Source organism: Carya illinoinensis, chromosome 6 (assembly GCF_018687715.1).
Source record: "Carya illinoinensis cultivar Pawnee chromosome 6, C.illinoinensisPawnee_v1, whole genome shotgun sequence".
Classification (NCBI taxonomy): Eukaryota; Viridiplantae; Streptophyta; class Magnoliopsida; order Fagales; family Juglandaceae; genus Carya; species Carya illinoinensis.
Window position 1 is genome coordinate 28,866,355 of NC_056757.1, and position 19,425 is coordinate 28,885,779.

Genomic DNA, 19,425 nt, shown 5'->3' on the forward strand with positions numbered 1-19,425 from the left:
ATCTTATCCTAAAAGATGACGTTATTAGTCGATTAAGGATCATTATGCCAGAAGGGTATTTGCATAACCAAGCAACATAGATAAATAACAAAATGGTCTGCATGTTAAACACGTAAACACATGGCAGTTCTTGCATTTCTTAGGCATATCGTGTTTTATCTTTTCCTTGGTTCCTCACAATCTCACTTAGATTTCTTATTGTCAGTGTCAGAAGAAGTTGAAACTAACTCCATTTTGACAGTTCGCCTCTTACTTTAACATCACCCCAACTAATATTCAAGCCCAAAGAGCCAAAAGTGGGAGGCCGTAAAAGTCAAAAGAAATAAAAAGAAATAAAGAGGTACGGTAAAGAAAAGAAAAACAAAGAGAAATGGAAGCTTAAAAGACTAGAAGGCCATGGCAATGATTGGACAACTAATGACGAAGACGAGCACCACAAGCAAAACCCTTGTTCCGAATCATCCCTTAGCACGAATGTCGTTATCAACTAGTTTCTTCACTGGATAGGATGAGCTTAGGATGTGAGTACATTCTTTGCTCTTCCTTGGGTCCAAGCACTCATTTCTCACTTAGAACAATTGGGAGGCCGTGACAGACACTTGGACGTAAGAGCATTCTTTGCTCTACGCTAGATCCAAGCACTCTTTCCTTGCCTGCAGTGTAGACACACCCATACAAGCATAGATCAAGTAGTTTTTTCACACCCTTAGGTCTAAGCACTCTTTCCTTGCCCTAAGTCCGAACACTTGTCTCCCTTGACGTTTTGAAAACATCACTACTTGTTTTATTTTTTCCCAAATTTCAAATAATCTTTATAGGATACGCTAGGCACATGCTCTTGCTTGGGATTATTAAGCAAGGCCAATTCTCACAAACAACTACTAGAGATAATTGAGCAGAGGAAAAAATATATATAAGTTTTTCCTTGTGATCAATAAAAGAGGCTATCAATCTTGCATAAAATTAGCGAGTAAAGCCTCACAATTTCAGTGAGCTTCTTGAAAAAAGAAAGTGCTTGCCTTTGAGGAGAATTAACATCACCAATTTAGTGAGCAACATGGAAAAACAGTCCCCACCACCATGGCGAGCACTAGCAAGAACGAAGGAGTTCAGCCTAGGGCAAGTACAACAAAATTAAGGGTACGTGCCCCTGAACAATACTCAACCTAATAGAGGGCAACAAGAACTAAAGGAAAGCAAAATACTCACCTGCCAAAGGAGCACTGTGGAGCACAACACTACTCGTCCCCCTATCGAGCAAAAGTGACACTCAACAAATGAGTACCACAAAAGCTTAAGTGTTCACCCCTAGGCCAACAACGTCTACTACCATGAACCTTGTGACTTTGGCGAGCATCCATCATGAAAATGCAAATGCTCATCTAGAGAGCAAAAGTACCACTCCAAAACATGGGAGTGGACACCAAGAGACTGCTATTGAATTTTAAGGCCCCGTTTAATTATAAAGATAAGATGAGATGTTTTAAATAGTAATGAATAAAATATTATTATAATATAATTTTTTAATATTAATTTTGTATTAAAATTTGAAAAAATTAAATTATTTATTATATTTTGTATAAGAATTTAAAAAAATTGTAATGATAAATTGAGTTAAAATTTTTAATTTTGTGTAACCAATCCAAACCTAAATGCTTGCAAAAGCATGTAGATCAATTTATTTCTCTTAACATTGTTGCTTGTGATTTGTCGGTTATTGAGTTTTTATTTTTATTTTTTTAATAATTTTTTTTTTATAATAATTTGAAATGACTAATCTGCACGATAACAGGTGAATTGAAATATAGCTTCCCTAGATAAAAGATCATTTACCCTCAGTTTATTTTTCTGTTTTCTAGCAGGCAGGCAGGGAGGGAGGGAGGGAGGCAGGAGGGAGGAACCAATGCTGCAGTTCGCAGATGCCAAAATTAGGCTCTGTTCATGCTGTCACCTCCAACCTCAAAGCTGCCACGAGAAGAAACAACAGTTAAAGCAATTATTTCATTGAATTATATCCGAAAATTGGAATTTGCTTTCCAAATATAATTTTCCAACCTGGTAGGACCTGGCCCCAAGACATCAAATAACATATGAAATAAAATCACTAAACATGAGACAAAAGTCTATAATCAATGCAACCGAGAAAATTGGTGAATTTTATAAATAAAATAAATAATACCCTTCTATTCGTATTTAGTAACACAAAGTCGCCACAAATTTCTCCTTCATGCGAGAAATAAGCTTAAATTTTTCTTCAGCTTCAACCTGTGCGCGTATGTCAGTTTTTGATGCTCGATCTGGGTGAAATTTTAACACGGCTCGTTTATAAGCAGCATGCACCTGAATCATCATTACCTCTCATCAAAATATGATTAATGAAAGAGAGCAGGGAAAGGTTTTCATATACGGTGTATGTGTGGCCACGTTCATTGTCACTTTATTCTCTAAAATTGTAACCAAACTCAATTCAAACACAACCGATTTCAAAAAAAAACCCTCAAACACAACCGTATTTGGAGTACAGTAGTAAGTTTTTGCTTCTGCTATTGGCACACAAAACTGTTGTCAATGGGCATTTTACATAGCCTGCGGTGAAAACTGAAAAGGGCTGTAGTTTCGGGTGCCAAACCTAATTCTAACGTAATTATAATAAGGGAAAATTACAGTTTACACCTCCAAACTGCCATCTTTATTGTAATATGTACCCTAAAGTGTGAAAAATTCAAATGTACACCTGTCAAAAATGTGCACCATTCATTAAGATCTAACTTTTAAATTATGGCATGCATTGCAACAATGGCGGCATTTCGAAAGTGTAAAGTGCACCCTTTATAATAAATGGCCAGTCTACCCAACATTTCTCCATCTAGATCTAAAAGTAACGATAGAGAAAAGTAACACATTTCTCTTGTAAATCTTAATCTAAAAAAAACTGACTGAAAGTTTCCGCGAAAAAAATGTAAATCTGTACATTTGCGTGCGCGCACAGGGGCGGGCGTGTGTGCGTGCGCATGTGAGTGAGTGAGCATGTAACTAACCTCTTGTGACAAAGGACAAAAACCGCCTCCAACTTGGATTCCTAAGCCACGAAGCAATGAGGCCATATCAATGCACGACATTTCCAATCTATTAAGCTCCTTCCTTATTTCAACACGAATTTGCTCTTTCAGGTTCATATTTTCCTCATCCTGGTTTTGGCATCATTTAAGAGGTGGTGGGAAAAACATAATTAGAATAGGCATTGGAACCACTGAGTCATATCCTTGAGAGTTAGTTGAGAACGAAATATATATTTTTTTAAGTAAAATATACAGTCAAATGTGGAACATATATGAAAGTGGAGGCAGGCAAGTGAAAAGGAAAATGAAAGATAACTGAGGAGTTGCTTTGCAAAGTAAAGATAAATGAATCTATAATGCTAAAAGCCAAACCTTCTTTTGAGTCTCTCTCATTTCTTGAACACGTTGCTGTTGCCTTCTCTGCATATCCAATAATCGCCTTTCACCTCTTCTTTTCTTGCGTAACCTATGTGCCTCTTCTGCCTGTAAATGACAAACATACATAGTTTCAGATAATATGTTTGCTCATTAAAAAGAATGAAAAATCAGTTCAAGACAGCCTACAAACCATCTTTATAACATCTTTATGACACACTGCATGATCACTACAACTATCTTTAAGTTGCCAAATACATTAAGATGCAGTAAAAAGCACAAGAACATGGACATGGGTCTGGTGCAACAAAGATATAATAACACAAAAATGATAATAATAAATAAAAGGGAGAAGAAAAGGTGGGATTGATACTGCAAATGATGGATCTTTAAGGTTGGCTGAAGCTCGTTATGGTTCTCCTATTAACCAATTTCACAACTGTTTTTTCTCTCTAAAATTTGAGCTCTTCAGCATTGAATTAAAAGAACAACATGTGCCAATGTGCTTATCGTACATCCAAGGATTGTAAGATAAGTGTCTAGGACTACCCATCCAAGTAGTGTCTAGGTCTAGGCATGTTAAACCACAAGCTGACTAGTTTCAAACTACAATAACACATTATCATTAACTTCTTCCCAAATTCTTTCGACGTAAAGGAATACTCCATACTATATTTATGCCTTATCTCAAACAGAAGAGAAAAACACAAACATAGAATATTCATAGATAATTACAATCTACCAGAATGTGAAAATTCCCACATATGACCTTGCTGGTTATATGCGCATTATACCATTATGGATGCTTGGTAATAATTCGTAACAGACAAGCCTTGCTATACAGAATGGTTTAAAACATTGTGAAGGCATAGAAGCAGACAAGTTCATCCATATGGCTGTGTATGAAATGTATAAGAAGAACAAAGTAGCTGGCCATTTGTTCCATAAGCAAGTGCTCTCTTTCACAATTCCAGGCTAATAATTATGCATTCACATACACATGCTAGATCCTCCTAGATGGACAGGATACGAAAAGTTCAAGTGAGAATCAATAACAAAATGCTATTCAACCATTCAAAATACATGGTACCATATCCAATAGCAAAAGGTAAATACAGCATGTGAGAGAATAGAATAGCATTGAGAACCAACTACTCCAGCTATAAATAAGCATGCCAAACCTGAATTTGCAACTGGCGCTGCCTGGAGGCCCATTCTGCTTCCATTGCTCGCTTGTATTCATCAGTCTCCTTGAGCTTTTCGCGTTCATTGATAATATCTTTCTGACCCTGGGGAGTAACATTGACATCTTGAGTAAGTAATTGACCCCTTACATCATAAGTCACCTTTGCTTCCACAAAATGGGTTTCCTTGCATTGAGTGTTGCTAAATAATAATTTTTCAGAATCTGTTTTCCATTTTACCTCAATGAAAGGTTTTCCATTATGCACTCCTGACTTGCCTTCCAAAGGGGTGTCACAAAAGAAAGATTCTCCATGAGCAGTATTATCTGCATACTCAGGATGAGCACCACCACAATCAACCCGCATTTCACCAGATAATCGAGAATTCAGTACACCTTTGTCTTTGTCATCAATATTATTACAACTGGATCCCTGGTGAAACTCCTCATCTTTTTTCCTCAATAAACATTCATCAAGATTAGCATGTCTTTCACCATCGTCTTCATTGGAATTCTTATACTTTGTGTCTTTAGCACCTTGATCTTGATTGTAAAAATCATTGACAACACCGTTAACTAGTTCTTCGCTACCATCAGCTTCATTTGATGCAGCTCTATCAATATTTACATGTGTTTCATCAAAATTGTTGCAACTAGAAGGTGCCTGAGGAAACGTGCCATCTTTGTCCCTCGATACAGCTCCATCAAGATCAACACATATTTCACCTTCTCGAGTGGACCTTGTACAGTTAGATTGCTTATCACTGTGATTTTGATTGGTCCACAAAGGAGGCCTTTGAGGACTTCTTTCACCACTCAGAAAGCCATTGCCACACCCATTAACATGATTGCATCTTAGCCAGTCATAGCTAAAAGGAGGATCGTCAGTAGATGTCTGGTGAAAACTCTGACTAAATTTTACAAAAGGGCCTTCCATAGCAGGATTGAAAGAAGTACCCTCATTGTATCCTCCACCACTCCCAAAGAAGGAAGAGAAATTTTCTTTTTCATAAAGCTCACTACTCGAACTTGAAGAAACAGGGACTTCCGGGTGCTTTTCTGACCTATTATCTACTTCAATATTGGTATGATTGCCGGTATGGGAACCAGAAATACTAGTCTGATCATCTAAACCCGATTGACCATTGCGAATATCATGCTTTCTCTTTAAGGAAGCTTTTTGCCATTGTTCATGAATTTTACCAAAAGAACCTTCCATAAGCTCAGAATCAGAAGAATCGCTTTCAGATGAACCAGTCTCAGCCTCGAAATACAAACCATAGTGATTCCTGCAGGCAGATTGGTCTGAGTATGTTTTCTTTTTGCACTGTGACAACCTGAATGAGGATCCTTTTTCATGGACAACCCAACATTCATCACCATCTAAATCTATAAAATTCCGCATATTCTTAGAGGCAGGACCAGATCTTTTGCTTGAGGTGGCATCACTATCCAATTCCCCACCACCTTTGTCACCAGATCCAGGATGATCCATCACGTCACTTTCATCATCATCAATGCTAATAACACCCTGATGCGGAAATTTTCTCTCTTTTCTCTGTACACTAGAGCCTCTTAACCCCCGTTGTATAGATGGCTCAGGAACATCAATAATAACAACATTACTAGATAGATCACTGTCAACGTCAATGAGAACAAAATCATCAATATTTCCTTTGGTGTTGCCACTTTTCATTCTCTTGTTCCCAGAAGTTCCAGGCTGAGAATGATCCATGGATACTCCTTTTCCTCTCATGTACTTCTACCTGTCAACAACACAAGTAAAGAATATGTGTATTCAAAACAACATGAAACCATAGCTAACAAACAACATATTCATACACAGGAGAGATGTCCATCTTACCTTGAGCAGCATATGAAAAGTAAATGGAAGTATCCATTTCAAGAATTAATAATTCATTACTAAAAGTAAATAATTCTTTAACTTCAAGCAATACAATATTTAAAGCATTCCAGAAGATCTATTTTTCCATTCCGTGAGTTTCCTCTAGATCATGACTTTTAATATTTTTTTTTATAGGTATTCAAGAAATTTTATTCATAGAAATAGGCAAAGCCCAAGTACACAGAAAGTATACATGAGAAGCACGACTTTTAATAAGTTATGATTAAGGCATGAAGCTGCCCCCCTCTGCTTTGATTCAAATCAACCAAGCTTTGAGTTAATGGGCAAGGATAAAACTTTTTAGAATGAGTCAAAAATCTTTCAAAGCGATTATGGAAGATGGTGGCTCACTGTCCTTTTCAATGACCTTTTTTTTACAAGAAAGATAAGTTTTAGTATCCCGTGTACACAAAAAGTAGAAATCAGCCACCTAGTCAAAGTGTTCATTTTATTGAAGTTGACTGACACAAACATTTCTTACATATTTTTTTGAGTGAGGCAAAGGTTTTTATACATTGGTACCAACCAAGGGCACCCTTGCCGAGGCCACAAATAGCTTCAATGACCACTTCCAATTCTTCTTGACAATGGAGGTACAAGGAGGTGTAGCAGTCCTTTAAGATTTGGAAATATGAGGCTTAGGTCATGTTAAGGAACCAAAAGTTTCTCAAAATTTTCTTAATCTTAATCCAAACATATTTACACCAAGAAAATCTCAATCATCAAAGCATCTCACCTCAGTTTCCATAAAAAAATATTTTTGATCAACAGTTTCCATGACAAGATAAAATTAAAAACGTCCCAAAACTCAAAAACAGCCTCTCAAGAAAATTTTCTTCCATTTCATATTTTTAATGAGCCCCACTGCAACTTCTAACTTCAATAAAAACATCTCCTAAAACTCTCAATTGAAACTTATTCTTAATGGGTCCCACCACTTTTACAAACCCGATAAAACCTATCCTAATAATTTTTAATAGGTTCCACTCGAACATTGTCTTATTCTTTATACCTTAGAATCCTTAAAGGAATATTAGGATGTAAGGTTTTCTTGAAGATGGAAAGGATGAAAAGCTGGAGGAAACTCCACCTACCCAAAGGAGGAAGACTGACTTTGTTTAAGAGTACATTATCTAGCTCGTCAAGTTATTTTCTCCCTCTTCCCTTTGCCAGTTGGAATGGCTAATAATGTGGAAAAATAAAAAGATTTTCTCGGAATGGTTTAGGATATGAATTTCAAACATCACCTTGTTAATTGGAAGACAGTGTAAGCTCCTATTAAGAATTGAGTGTGGCAGTTTGGGTGTCAAAATTCCATTGACATTCAATCATGTTTTGCAAGAAAAATAGCTACTGTGTTGTGGAAGATGGATCATTTTTACAAGAGCGATAAATTGAAATTTAAAAATAAAAAACAGACAGCAAGAGGAAGGTGGTGCTCGGATGAAGTCTGGATTCCTACAAAGTTAGTTTATGCATATCAAAGGAGGTTTCGGGTGAAATTTCCAAATTGATTGGGCTCGATGTAGTAGACAACACTTGAGGTTAGTTTGGGCATGAAAAAGTAGGATGTAGGAAAATTATAACCTATAAACTAATGGTTTCCATACCATAGAGGAACACGAGCAAAAAAAATATCAAGAGCAAGCAATGATCACAATTATCAAGAATACATACAGTTCCTTTCATTAAGCAACTCATCACATAAAATTTGATCAAGCATAAGCATCTTTACTTCTGAGCCATCTCAAGCCATAAGGATAACTCTTGGTTTTATCACTCCATTCTCACTGATTCCCATCAAATAATTAATTTTTTTCATAAAAGAACAGGGGTAGAGACCTTTATTCGGCAATAAAGTCATAAAAATTTACCATGCTTACGTACAGAAAACAGAAATAGTGAATTCAGGTAAGCATGATGGTGAAAGTTTACACTTGTTCAATTAACGCTCAGTTTTACACATGATTCCAGATGCCCCTTCTTATTTTTTTCCCCCAGAAACTAGTTCATCGCCCTATAGTTTCTTTTCAAAATCCGGCCTCATAATACACCTTTTCTAATAAGTAAGAATAAATTTTTATTGAATTAAGAAAATAAGCGTAGCCTGAGAATGGATGCAAGAAACTTATGAAAGGTAACCCTCATAAAACACTTACAGGAAATATATTCGGTTGGAACCAAATAATTCAGATAGCTACACAAAAGGACAGCTTCATCAACACGAACCAAATCTTTTGGCCTCGAAAATATATCTCAACCATAAAACATAAAAACAACATTGGAATTCAAACACCCACACGAGAACTAAGGAAAAACTAGAAGCCTAACCGCAAGCTTGGAGTTAAATTCAAAGCGCGCATCTTCATAATCATCCAGATTTTTTTATAAAAATTATCCCAATTTTCCAAAGGAAAACAAAAAACAAAAAAAGCAAGTACATAAGTAGAAGTGAGAATTCGAACATCGGACATCGAATACAGATTTCTTGGATCAATCGCACAGTAACAACCAGAAACGAAGCTTACCTTTCTCAAGGAGAAGCCTGAAACTCCTCGCATTCGAAAGAGACCAAAATCAGAGAAGGAGAGCGGGGCGTGTGCGTAAATTGAGGGTTACAAAAATCGAAAATTTGGTAAGAAAAGAGAAACCCTAATTCGAACATAACTATGACCCCAATAAACACGAATGAACGATGTTATACGATTGGAAGATACTCGGGTGTTGTGGGCAGTCCGCTTTACATTTTGGGGAAGTATCGCGTGACGCCGACTGTGACAACCAGCCTCACGGACGTATGAGACGGGGATTTGTTTGTTGACTACCGACATTTGGGCTCCAAAGGTTTATTATGTAAAATTTCTGGATATAAGGGTGAAATTGGGAGAATAAATTTTGAAAAATTCTATTTCCAAGTAATTGTACAGAGCACAAGTAAATATTTATATTTTATAATTTGATTTGTAAGATAAATTTTAAAATTTAGATCTTATAAATCGAATTCATATTAAAATTTATTCTTTTTCTTTTGTGCAATTTTCATCATTTTTTTTCATTTTTTATTTTTTATTACACAATTCTTATTCATATGTAAAAAAAACATTGGAAATGTATTAAGTCACTCTTGTCATCCTAAGTTGTGCTTTCTTAACTTATGGAAGATTTCATAAATGCTTGAGGCAAACAAATTGTTTGATTTGGTATGGAAGGCTAAGAAGTTCCCATGAAGATTGCAATAGGCAATGAGGATGAAACATTTACTAAGAAGAGATTAGACAGGAGTGTGGCTAACTTAAAGTGGTTAGAACTATTTGGAAATGGGGAGATAAAAGTCTTAATTTCCAGATGTGCTGATCATAACCAACTACTTTTAACAATGACTAAAGAAAGTGTGGCAAAGAGAAAAAAGAAGAGTACTTTCAAATACTAAGTTAAATGGGCGTTGGAAGATGATAGAATGAAACCTAGGAAAGAAATATTGTTAGACATAATCCTTCCAAAATAGTGCAAAACAAACTTCATGGGTGTAGGGGACTTCATCCAATTGGAATCTGCAGAAAGTAAGATCAAATGAAAGGGATGTTGGTGTGGTTACCAAAGCATTCAAGCAAGAACAATTGAATGAGCACCCCCACAATGTCGTGCCACCATCAAAGCCTTATAAGATCAAGCCGGTATCCTTCTTGAGCAAGAAAATATCAAATGGAAACAAAGAGCTAAAATGAATTGGTATCGGCTAGGTGATAAAACTACAAAGTATTTTCTTGCTTGTGCAAGTCAAAGAAGAAAAAAGAATCAGATATAGCAAGTTAAAGATCTACAAGGAAGAACAATGATTGAGCAGGGAGGGATTGTAGCAACTTTTAATCAGTACTTCCATAATATAATCAACTCATCAAACCCATCTTGAAAAATGATAGCAAATTGCCTTACCCCTGTAGAGCAGAAAATAACCAATGAAATGAATATGGATCTGCAATAGGAATTCACAACTAAAGAGATGGAAGCAGCATTACAGTAGATGGTACAACTAAAGTCACTAGGTCCTGATAGATTTGGAATGTAACACGGAATGTAACACCCAGTCCCATGACTTGGCCCGACCCACGAAGATACCAGCCTCTTGAGAAAACAGCGTCATTGGATGAGTAAAATTTTTCCCCCCTTTGGCTTTCAGTTTCTCTCATCCCCGTCACTTTCTTTTTCCCACTTCTCACTATGCACATTCCTTCCAATCACCCTCACCGCACAACGGTTTCCTTTCCCTTTTATTTTCCTTAACAATTTTCCTTTCTGTTACCCATGTCCTTATTTCTCTAAACAACTGCTCTCCCTAATCATTTTATCTCTATCCCTCTCGTGTGTTGAAGGCTAGCATAGTTGATGCACAATGATCTCCACCACCAGGCCTTCCACGTTCAAGTAAGCCATCGTAGAAACATTACCCAAGCATCATGTCGTTGTCCTGCACCCCACCGCATCATGCCAAACATGTTGCTAGCCACCGAATGCATCAAGATGCTACCGTGATATAGCCCCATGTTGCTGCCATCCACACCAAAGCCCACTCCTAGCCGTCGTACTCCTCACACTAACAACCCTCAGTCTTCGTTGTACCAAGCCACAAGCCGTATTCCCCAACCCACGAGAAGCTCACAGCATTGCATGCTTCTCCAAGTCCAGCAACCAAACCGAGAACCATCACATAGTAAACCGGCCACACGTGCACCACGAGCCAGTTGATGCCGATGTGCAACCCGGCAGAGAGACCAAGAGCTCAATTGAGCATCGTTTCCCCGCCAACTACAAAACCCTACACCATGGAGCACCAGCCACATTGTCTCCTCACTGGAAGAACAAGGCCTTAGGCTCCTCCATGCTAAACCAAGCCAGGCCAGTGTGAACAAAACAAAAACACCCATGTTTTAGACAACCCAAAACAAAGCAACAAGCATGTACCACGGATAACCACCACCACCATGCACCTAGTTCAGCACAAGTCCAATGGCACCTCTACTCTCTTCCACTGTTTCTGTCGCCCATGGTGTCTTCTCCATCTTGAAGCTTCGACCTCAGCTCAGCCACCCACTACCATTTTTCTTTCTCCTCTTAGTAAGCTCTACCACCCAACACTTATTTTCCCTTCCATGTTTTCCAGCCTTAGGTGCAAACCGTTACCCCTAGTGTTTAGAATAAGGGTAGATTTTTTTAAGTTCAAATACCTTGTTGCCCTTGGTATGTAAACCATGAGAAAGGATTCTAGACTTGTGCTAGGCTTGGTTCCGTGTGAGTTGGTATAAACATGCATTTTTTTTATTTTTTAAGTTGGGCTAGGTTTTAGTGTAATTAGAAAACTATTATAGTATTTTAAGTTGAGCTAGGTTGAAAATAGATTTTAAGTGTGAATATCATAAATAGGCGATGTTCAAAAAATTAAAGTTGGACACATGAACACTAGATTTACGACTTTAATGTCAATATTATGGAGTTAATATGATTTTAGGAATTACTCATGAAATTATTTGGAGAAATTAAATGAAAATCAAAGTATTTTTGGAATGGACGATATTTTAGGATTCCGTTGACTTTTTTTAGACATTAAGAAAATATAGATTTTTTTTATATCTTAAGTTTTAATTACGAAGTATGTGCTCTATTGAAAATTTACACAAGTTATATGATTATTTATAGGTGACGATTGAAACCCATTGGCACTATGTGAGAAAATTCAGAGAAGTTAAAAGTTCAGGTAAAGCGAGTTTTATATACTAGACTTTGTATAAAAAGAAAATGAAATGTGGTTGATTTTATAAATAAATAAAAAATGCATGTTATGTTTTAAAAAGAAATGTGAAAACAACCGTAGTTATATGTTCTTCATTACTCATGAAATCGATATAAAAGAAAAAGTATTTTCTGACATGACTAGTATAGACATAAGTAATATTTTGGTATGCTATTTTTGAATTGTGCAAAAGAGCGAATATAAAATCTGGAATTTTTGTACAATTTATATGAAGATGCTCTAAATTTTTTTTGATTATGTGAAAATAATATGAATCTATTCAGTACTCTGTTTTGATATGATGCGGCATTTGAAAAACATTTGGCTTGACATTTTAATTCTGATACGATAATTCTGATTTTATTATATGGTTGGTACCAACATCTCTAATATGAGTGCACCCACTTTGAAAAGAAATTGGTTTTTCTACATGTTCTTTTTTGTGTGCACTCTTGGGGCTCCTAGAATGAACAAGGGATAGATTCACATTCTGATACTGTCTAATTTGGCCATCGAGGATAGCAAAACTAGGAGTATCAAATCGTGTCAACGGATCGTATTCATGTCGTGTCAAGGCATGTACATATAGTTAATGGGTCAACACGAACACGACACGTTAAGATAACGGGTCAACACGACACAACATGATATGACCCGTTAACAAATATAAATTAAATTGACACAATACGGCACGATACGACACGATATGACCTGTTAACAAAAATAAATTAACACGACACGACCCGACCCATTTCAACCCGTTAGTGACATGTTTACTAATTGTAAGCTAACAACAAGTCTGGAATTAAAATCCAAATAATAAAAATACAAACATTAAAATCCTAATAATTAGTACCAATTACCAAATATGTTACACAAATATGATCCACAAATATCATCCACATTCCACACACTTTGTAATAATATTAAAATTACATCCCAAATATAATAAACAAAACACACGTTCTAAACATATTAACGATACAATCTCAAATATGAACACGAATAAACACTAAAACAATTTGAAGAATGAAGTAGAGCATCCTCTTTTCCCTTGTTGATCTCCAACTCCATTACATTTTCAGTTAACTCGTCCAATTTAACTTCTTGTATTTCTATTAAAAAAAAGACATCAGTAATTTTATATCAAATAATATTATTGTATTGAAAAATTACAATCATTTATTAAATAAACTAAAAATAATATTACCTTGTTCATCGCCATATAACCAATTTTTTGTGCAGACTAATGCTTCAACAATATCTGATTTTAGTGCACTCTTAAACTGATCAATGATACGTTCACCAACACTAAAAGTAGATTCAGAAGCAACTGTAGAAACTAGAATACTCAAAATATCACGAGCCACACAAACAAGACCAGGATAACGAAATTTATTCCCTTTCCAAAAGGAAAAAATGTCAATCTTTGCATTTCTATCTACCCTAGGTTCATCCAAGTAAAGATCCAATTGACTTTTGTGCAAATGGGCACTAGGATCATCATGTCTAAATGAGTCAAATTCATGTACATAAAAAGTAAATAAAAATGTTTCTTAATGATATGTGATAATATGATATGAAACAACAATATAATATAGATCATTAAACAAAAAATATTATTTGATATTACCTGAAATACTTGTTTATTAACTGAGGACTCACTTTCCACTCCATTAATATTACTTTCAGAAGTCATGGTAGAACATGTGGGAACACTAGAAGAACTATATTTCATGAAAAGATATGTCATTTTGGTCCCAACATTCATAAACTCAATAGAACAATCTCCATAAAGCTTTGTATAAGAGAAATCAACAAAATGAAACTTGTATCGAGGATCCAATATAACTGCTATAGCCAACAACACATTGAACTCAGACCAATATTTCTCAAACTTAGTAAGCATTTGACAAGACATTCTCTTCATGTAATCATCTTCACCCTCATAGTGCCGCTTTAATGTAAAATAAATCAAAAACACTGCTGGAAAGTAGAGATTGGCTGTAGGGTATTTTGTCCCATAAAAGTCACAAGTGGCTTCATAAAAAACACTCAATAAACCTTTAATTTTCTCTACTTTTTCCCACTCATCATTTGATGGACAATACTTAAAATTGGAATCGGTCAACTTCAAATGGCTAAAGGCATGACGATAGAAAATAACACTCTCAAGCATAAGATAAGTAGAATTCCATCTAGTGGGAACATCCTGTCTCAACCCTTTCTTACTATCCAAAGACATTTGATTTGTTGAATCTAAAAATTTTACTTTCCTTGTTTGTGATCCTTTCACATACTTGATACTTTCACGAATTTTTTGGATAGCATGATCAATCTCTTTTAACCCATCTTACACTACCAAATTAAGAATATGAGCATAACAACGAAGATGAAAGAACTCACCATCACAAACAAGAGCTTTCTTAATATTCAACTGAGTTCTTAACAATTCTACTGAAACATCATTAGAAGAAGCATTGTCTAAAGTCAATGCAAAAATCTTGTGTTGAATTCCCCACTCATATAGCGAGTTATAAATTTTTTCAGATAAAGAGATGCTATTATGTGGTGGTGGCATGAAAGAAAAGTTCAAAACCCTTTTTTGTAAGACCCATTTCTTATCCAAAAAATGTGCTGTAATACACATATAACCATCAGTGGTTATAGAAGTCCACAAGTCAGATGTCAAACTAATTCTACCAGGAGAATCATTTAAAAGATATTTAATTCTTCTTTTTTCTCGATGATATATCTTAACCAAATCAGCATTGGCAGTATTCCTAGAAATAGTTGGAATATCTGGACGCAAATATTGTAATAAAGATCTCACCCCCGAATATTCAACAAATCTAAAAGGCAGTTCATGCTTCACAATAGCGGCTACCAACAATTCTCTATATTCATTAGTATCAAATTTAAGATTACCTACTGAAACATATCCGGATCCACTATTTTGTACCAACAAACACTGACCAATATCTCATGAACTTCTCCTAGGGCATGTGTCAATGTGACGCTTCATATTTCTGGTTCCATATTTGCTTGCAGCCATGTAAGTAACTCCACACAACTTGCACCTAACTCGTGGCTTGCCATCATTTTTTTCAGACTCAGGAACCATTTCAAAAAAACTCCACACGTTTAACCGCTTCCTTCGTTTTCCTTTAGCCTCCTCATTTTGAAAACTTTCTGAATCCAATGGGTCTAAATCAACAAAATCTTCATTTTGTTCTTCTACCTCACTCATCTGATAACAACAAACAACAAGAACAATTATTTAAATTATCGGCTAAAATGAAAGAAAGAAAAACATATAAAATTAATTGTACTTCATGTTTGTAATATCTTTCATTATAGTGTTTAGATTTAAATAACAAAAGTTGACAAATGAAGTTGGAGGTTAATGGAATCCAATTATACCACCCGTGAAAAGAGGACATAAAGTCCAAAGATAGTGCTTATCTATCTATAATTATCTTAAATAATCTTGAGTTGTTGGAGTTCACGCCCTCATATCCTTTTTCTATCTTTAACCTTTACCAAATCCACATATGTTTCTATGCTCTCCTACCACGCATGTAGGTTCCTTCCGTTGCAGGCTTCACCGCTTCCCAAGCCTTCAACGAACCAGAGGCATAGACTCTACATTCCTTCGAGATTCAACCTCTAAGGGTAATACTCCCACTGTTGATGCTACTAAAAAAAAGAACACAGTCCAGGCCCAGTACTAATTCTTATAGCTAAGTGCAAGTTGCTGGTGCTGCAGCTCCTTTTTATTGCTTGTACAACTCGAGCCATCTACTATCTTCTTGGTTGTTTGCTTTTATAATTTTGAATCCCCCTACTGTTTCTCTCTCTTTTTGCCCAGTATTTTCAAATGCAATGTATCTGCTGCTTTTTAAGCCTTAAAGGTACAAAGTATTGGAATTTTAATGTAAAGCAGTCTTGTGCCCAAGATAATTGAAATCTGATAGAAGCATGCAGCTCCGATCCAGATCGATTAGGATTGAAGACCCTCGAAAAAAAAAACTAGAGATTTGAAAAACTAGAGAAAAAAAAAATCCCGAACTGAAAAATCTACCTTTGAAATTGGATGTGGCTGTGGGCTTGAGAAGTGGGTGTGGCACTGGCCACCGTGTGCCACTGGGTGTGGTCGTGGACCACTACTGCATGGGTTGAAGAAGAAGAGAAGGGCAGCGTGAGAAGAGGTCGAGGTTGTGCCGCTGCTGCTGCTGCGCTGTTGAAGACCAAGACACACCAGCAACAGCTTAAGAAGAAGAGAGACAGCTGGCAACAGCTTGAGAAGAGGAGAGACAGATTTTTTTGGGTTAAAATCTGAAGGGAGTTTGGGGGGGGGGGGGGGGGGGGGGCAGCGTGGGAAATGGGAAATTGGAATGATGGGATATTGTTTTTGGGTTAGGGACTTAGGGTTGGGGGGGGCGGCGTGGGAAATGAGAAATTGGAATGGTGGGATATTGTTTTTGGGTTAGGGTTTCTAATTTTTTGAATTTTAGTTTTAAGGATATAGATGTAAATTTAATTTTTTTAACGGGTCTTAACGGGTTGACCCGCTAGTGACCCGTTAAGCAATCGTGTCTTAACGAGTCAACCCATTTTGACCCGAACCCATTAAGCCTAAACCCTAACCCTTTTTTATCGTGTCGTGTTCGTGTTGGGTTAACGGGTCGTGTCACATATTGCGACCCCTAAGCAAAACCCTAACATGGAGGTTAAATATGGTATATGATATGATATAGTGATATGATATAATACGATACGATACGATACGATATGAAATGATATGATAAAATGAAGATGTTCGATCATGTTATACCAAAAGATTTTTTATTATAAACAGTTTGAAATGTCGCTCTGATAATTTGATGAAACCTTTTTGAGATCTGCATATTGAAAAATGAAATGATTTGTTACTCTATTCCGAAAAGGCTCATGTTTACATACTAGGATATGTGCTTTGTTTACTGAGTTGTTGATAACTCGCCCATTATCTCCACAATATTTTTAGTTTGGATGTTTTAGCTAATGCTCAAGACTAGAAAGCATGAATAAGGCTATGTAAGCATAGGGGATTAAGCATACAAGGATGTCATGTTTATTAGAGAATTTTATTCAATATATTTGTTCTGTTCTGATGACATGTTATGTTGAGATGGTAACATCTATATTAAGAATTTTTAGTATTCCTAGTTAATTATTTGAAGTAGTTGAGTTAAAACAATGAGATCTATGTGTAATAGAGATATTGGAGATTTTATCTATATATACTATGATATATGATTTTAGTTGACGATTGGTAACTCTCTGACCTCATTCGAGACCGGGGTGTTACATTTGGAGCTTGCTTTTATCAAACTTACTAGCACACAATGGGAGAAGAGGTATGCCAAGCTATCTTAAGCTTTCTAAATGGGAAAAACTTAGATGAATGTATTAATTTCACTTATATTGCTTTAATGTCAAAAGTGAATAATCCATTTGTTGTTAGTGATATTAGACCAATTAGCTTATATAATATATTTTATAAGCTTGTATCAAAAGTGCTGGCAAACAGGTCGAAAAAAGTATTGCCCTCCATTATATCCAACGACTAAAGTGTATTTGTACCTAGGAGGCTCATCACTGACAATATGATGATTGCTTATGAATCTTTGCACACCATGAAGACTAGAAAGAAAGGCAAAGAAGGAAGCATTGAAATAAAATTGGATATGTCAAAAGCATACGACAGAATTGAGTGGAGATTCTTGGAAGCAATCAGGAAAAAGCTTGGATTTGGAAATAGGTGGATTTGACTTATCATGAAGTGTGTTACATCAGAGACATACTCGATTCTCATTAATGGACAACCTGGGAAAACCATTAAGCCTACAAAAGGTATAAGGCAAAGGGGTCCTATATGTCCATATTTATTTATTCTTTGTGCTGAAGGATTAAGTTTTTTAATTAAATCTTCTAAAAAAAAAAAAGGAAAGACAAAGGGGGTTGCAATTAGAAGAGGTGGAACTAGCATAAACCATCTACCGTTTACAAATGATTATGTTATATTTGGAAGGGCAACAACTAGCGAATGGTCAAAGATACAAGGGGTTCTCAACAAGTATGAGATAGGATTAGGGCAGCTTTTGAACTTTTTAGCTCAAAATCTGCAATGAATGTTAGAGAACAAATTTTGCAAATGACAGGAATATTAGTTTGTGGTAGTTATGAAAAATACTTAGGCTTACCGTCTATAGTAGGTAAATCAAAGTATTACACTTTTAGGTTATTAAAAGAGAAAGGGTTAATGCACTTTGCCCCCTTGAACTTTCATTTAATTTACAATGTGCCCCCAAAACTAATAATTGCATCAAAGTATACCCGTTTACTTTCAAAACTTCATAATCCCCCCTTCCGTCTACTATCAGCGTTAGATTGAATGGAAATTGAGCACGTGCAGCTTCTTCACCTGCAAAAAGTAAAATACCAAAGGAAAAATTTCACTTTGACCCCTCGAACTTTCACATGATTCTCAATTTCCCCCGAATGTCACATCAAATTATCTTTTTATAATAAATTAAATTAATTTTTTATAATAAATCTGAATTTACAAGTCTAAGATAAAAGACTAACAAAAAGATAAATATTTAAATTCAGTAAAAAATTATGATATAATTTTCTAATTTTTTTAATTTTTAAAAATATATTTGAATAAATTTATATAAATCACACTAAATATATAAATATATTAACTAAATACGTAATATTAATAAAAATAAAGCTTTATTCCACTACCTCATGAATAGTTATTATTCTAATTTTATTTTTTATTTTGATTAATCACTTATATTCTTATTTATGGAACATGAGTTATTTTTCCTCTTCATAAAATCCCACAAAAAAGAAAAAAAAAAGGGAAAAAAATGATATTATAGATACCATTCCAAAATTCAGGAGCTATTTGAAAATTAATGACAAATATATAAAATAAACATTGAAGAATTTAAAAATAAAATACGAATAATAGCAATACATGAGGTTGAGAAATAAACCTTTATTTTTATTAATATTATATATTTAGTTATATATATTTATATATTTAGTGTGTTTTATATAG

General features: G+C 35.4%; 1 protein-coding gene across 3 annotated transcripts; it reads right to left on the minus strand.

Annotated features, from left to right (window-relative positions):
* Nucleotides 1-891: 891 nt before the first annotated feature.
* LOC122313454 lies at nucleotides 892-9,216 on the minus strand. Of its 3 annotated transcripts, none has more exons than XM_043128482.1 (6): nucleotides 9,052-9,216; nucleotides 4,616-6,383; nucleotides 3,432-3,542; nucleotides 3,039-3,188; nucleotides 2,180-2,340; nucleotides 892-1,965 (listed from the first exon to the last, which is right to left on the minus strand). In XM_043128482.1, the coding sequence occupies exons 2-5, from the start codon at nucleotides 6,371-6,373 to the stop codon at nucleotides 2,194-2,196; spliced, it is 2,166 nt and encodes a 721-aa protein (XP_042984416.1). In that variant the 5' UTR covers nucleotides 6,374-6,383; nucleotides 9,052-9,216; the 3' UTR covers nucleotides 892-1,965; nucleotides 2,180-2,193. The 3 variants fall into 3 exon arrangements, with proteins under 3 accessions (XP_042984416.1, XP_042984417.1, XP_042984415.1); XM_043128483.1 differs by lacking the exon at nucleotides 892-1,965 and having other exon boundaries at nucleotides 1,988-2,340; nucleotides 4,616-4,723; nucleotides 4,859-6,383; XM_043128481.1 differs by lacking the exon at nucleotides 892-1,965 and having other exon boundaries at nucleotides 1,988-2,340.
* Nucleotides 9,217-19,425: the final 10,209 nt, after the last annotated feature.

Excerpts from the sequence above, each read along its gene's own strand:
- LOC122313454 (XM_043128482.1), bottom strand. The coding sequence starts at position 6,373 with ATGAGAGGAAAAGGAGTATCCATGGATCATTCTCAGCCTGGAACTTCT. Across the intron at positions 3,189-3,431 it reads TGAGAGAGACTCAAAAGAAG|GATGAGGAAAATATGAACCT; the intron begins GTTTGGCTTTTA and ends TGCCAAAACCAG. Across the intron at positions 2,341-3,038 it reads TTTGTCCTTTGTCACAAGAG|GTGCATGCTGCTTATAAACG; the intron begins GTTAGTTACATG and ends ATGATGATTCAG.